This window comes from Malurus melanocephalus, unplaced genomic scaffold, assembly GCF_030028575.1.
Source record: "Malurus melanocephalus ecotype Western Australia unplaced genomic scaffold, MMel_1.1 scaffold_746, whole genome shotgun sequence".
Lineage (NCBI taxonomy): Eukaryota > Metazoa > Chordata > Aves > Passeriformes > Maluridae > Malurus > Malurus melanocephalus.
In genome coordinates this window covers 148,242-151,625 of record NW_026623978.1, presented here as the reverse complement: position 1 = coordinate 151,625, position 3,384 = coordinate 148,242, and the positions used below count along the sequence as shown (strand labels likewise).

General features: G+C 58.8%; 1 protein-coding gene across 1 annotated transcript in view; it reads right to left on the bottom strand.

Moving 5' to 3' along the window:
* Positions 1–620: 620 nt before the first annotated feature.
* Positions 621–3,384, bottom strand: part of TRIM46 (tripartite motif containing 46) — a 12,452-nt gene continuing 9,688 nt past the window's right edge. The window contains exons 8-10 of the mRNA XM_057384799.1: positions 2,975–3,274; positions 1,394–1,691; positions 621–1,286 (exon numbers count right to left, since the gene is read on the bottom strand). Of these exons, the coding sequence (XP_057240782.1) occupies positions 911–1,286; positions 1,394–1,691; positions 2,975–3,274 (974 nt within the window). The 3' untranslated portion in view covers positions 621–910. The remainder of the gene's footprint in view (positions 1,287–1,393; positions 1,692–2,974; positions 3,275–3,384) is intronic.

Genomic DNA, 3,384 nt, shown 5'->3' with positions numbered 1-3,384 from the left:
GCCCCCTGACCCCTTGGCACAGTCCAGCCCCACAGACAGCCCGGCCCCATGGCCCCTATGGGGCAGGGAGGCTCYGGAGGAGTCTGGCATCGCAGTTTATTGTAGGAAACCATGAAAATACAGCGTTTGTTGTAACAGAACCCAGGAGAAATGACAGCAGCTCGGACGGATCCCGGCGTGGGACCACCGGCACAGCCCCCACGGCGCGGGGRCTCCCGGGTGGGTCGGATCCGGACCCTGCAGCCCCAGCCCACCCCGGCCGTGCGGGGTTTGGCACCGAGCGGTAACGGGAGCCAAGCGCGGCCCTTGGAGCACGTGCAGGCAGGGCACGGGCAGGGCTGGCCAGGCACATTGCTGCCCAAGGACAGGGCAGAGCGGGGGCACCGAGGTGCCCAGCAGCCCACAGGAGGGACCCCACAGTGGCTGTGCCCAGGAGGGGCTGTACCTGGCTGCAGCCAGATGAGCCACATTGAAAAACGAGCCATTTTACAAAACATCTTCACACCTCGTTCCAGCCCAGCCTCCCTCCCCCGCCGCCCTCTCCCCCATCCCAGCCGCCTCCCCCACCCCAACCAGCACCCAGCCTCTCCCTCCACCATCAACCCAGTGCCACCTGCCACCCCCCTCCCTGCGCAGCCCCGTCCCCCTCCCTGACCCATCTCTAGGGCTGACCCTCTGCCAGCCCTGCCCACAGCCCCAGCCCGGAGCAGCCTCGGGGGCAGGCGGACAGGGTGAGGAGGGGATGGCAAAGCTGTCCCCGTCCCCCCATCCCATAAAACAAACACCTGGCAGGGCCAGGGCCATCCCYTTACGCTCTGCTCCCTGCCCGCTTGTGTCCCCCCCAGGCCCTGCAGCCCGTGGATGCCCGGGGGGGCAGAGCTGGCGGGTGTGCAGGGAGCTCGGGCACGGCTCAGTCCAGCTTGGCAAAGTTCCCGATGTTCAGTTTCCTCTCCTGCTTGTTGGCCACCAGCTCCTGAAGGTGCAGGGCCCCCCCTCCGATGAAGCAGAAGGCGGGGCAGACCGGCCCCGAGCAGTCCACGCCGCACTCCCAGAGCTCACGGAAGGACACGGCGTCGTAGAAGCTCACCTTGCCCTGCTCGTAGTCCAGGCAGATGCCGATGCGCGGGGGCAAGGGCACGGTGCAGCCGTTGGGGTCGCGGGACGTGAGGGCCGAGCCGTGCGACAGCARGATCTTGCCCATGCCGATGGTGAGGAAGGCGTAGGGAGGAGGCGCCTCCACCGTCGTGTCCTCCGCCCCGCTGTCGTGGCCGCTGTCGGGGTCATACCTGCGGAGAGGGGACGGATGAGGACCCCCACCCTCCCCTCACACCCCTGCTGGGGAGCTACGAACAGGCAGAAAACCCCCTGAAACCCCCCAAACCACCCCGCTCACCTGGGGCTCACCACGTCCTGCGGCACCTGGAACCACTCCTGCARTTTGCTCTCCAGCCCCACGCCCACCTTCACCAGGTACGAGCTGGGGTCCACGCAGCAGGCCCAGTAGCTCTTGCCCTGGGTGATGGCCACGTCGCCGATGACCAGGTCGATGGACAGGTGGCAGCTGGTCATCAGGCGCTCGGCCGCGAACAGCATGGGGATGCCGGGGACGCTGCGCACCGCGCGCTGGTCCTTGCTGATGGCCAAACGGTCCCGGTTGAARCCCCAGCGGTTGTCCAGGAAGAAGTTGAGGACTGTGGGGAGGAAAGGAGGAGGAGGAGGGTGAGCAGGACGCTGACTGGGGTGCTCCCACCGATGCCTTAGGATTTTTTAGCTTCTGTATTCTTGTGCTTCTCTAGCGTACAGCATTAAAGCTCTTATTCTCACATCTTTAGAAAAAACAATTCCTCTCTAGGCCTGAAATCCAAGGACACTTCGCTGCCTCAGAGCCCCAAAATATGGAAACAACAGAGAATTGCGGGGAGCAAGCTTGGGGTGGGTGACATCATCACCTGAAGGTGTTATTGAAGAATTGGGGCCTGAAATGTTCATAAGACAGAACTTACAAAAGGTAAAGATCTCGTGACTCAGTGTCCATTTTGGACTCAGGAAAARGCTTTTGTCTGCCCTTAATGTACCGGGCAGCAGGCCTGGATTAAATTTGTCTGCTTTTATTCTCTTAATTTTGTCAGGGCTCTGTTTCAAGTGAGCCTTGTTTTAGGGCTCCTCTTGTCCCTTCCCTGGATTAAATTTGTCTGGTCCAGGCTCTGTTTCAGGTAAGCCTTGTTTTAAGGCTCCCCTTGACCCTTCCCTGGATTAAATTTGTCTGCTTTTATTCTCTTAATTTTGTCCGGGTTCTGTTTCAGGTGAGCCTTATTTTAGGGCTCTCCTTGTCCCTTCCCCGGATTAAATTTGTCTGCTTTTATTCTCTTAATTTTGTCTGGGCTCTATTTCAAGTGAGCCTTGTTTTAGGGCTCTTCTTGTCCCTTCCCTGGATCAAATTAGTCTGATTTTATTCTCTTAATTTTGTCCGGGCTGTGTTTCAAGTGAGCCTTGTTTTAGGGCTCCCCTTGACCCTTCCCTGGATTAAATTTGTCTGCTTTTATTCTCTTAATTTTGTCCGGCCTCTGTTTCAAATGAGCCTTGTTTTAAGGCTCCCCTTGTCCCTTCCCTGGATTTAAAATTGTCTGCTTTTATTCTCTTAATTTCATCCACGTTCTGTTTCAGGCGAGCCTTGTTTTAGGGGCTCCCCTTGGCCCTTCCCTGGATTAAATTTGTCTGCTTTTATTCTCTTAATTTTGTCCGGGCTCCATTTCAGGTGAGCCTTATTTTAGGGCTCTCCTTATCCCTTCCCTGGATCAAATTAGTCTGCTTTTATTCTCTTAATTTTATCTGGGCTCTGTTTGAGGTGAGCCTTGTTTTAGAGCTCCCCTTGTCTATTCCCTGGATTAAATTTTTATTCTCTTAATTTTGTCTGGGCTCTGTTTCAGGTCAGCTTTATTTTAGGGCATCACCAGCACCCCTCCTCCCCTCTCACCTGGGGCGGGCGGCGTGTGCAGGTAGATATCCTCACTGTAGTCGCCAAAACCCGCCTTGTTGTAGCCCTTCACCCGGAGCACGTAGACGCTGTCGGTGTCCAGGTACTCGACGAGGGCGCAGGTACCCCTCACCTCCTCCCTCCGCTGCCACAGCTTCAACCCCTTGGCCTTGGCGTCGGTCTTGCGGAACTCCACCGTGTAGTGCCAGGCGGGCGGCGAGTGCTGCGGCAGCCGCCAGCACAGGAAGATCTGGTCGTAGGTGTAGGTGCGCTGCGTGTCGATGACGGGGGCCTCGGGCGCTGCGGGGAGAGGCCAGCGGCGGGCATCAGGCAGCATCCCCCGGCCCGCGGGCGGGGAGGCGGCCGGACGCAGGGATGGGGGCATTCCGGACGGACGGACGGACGGACGG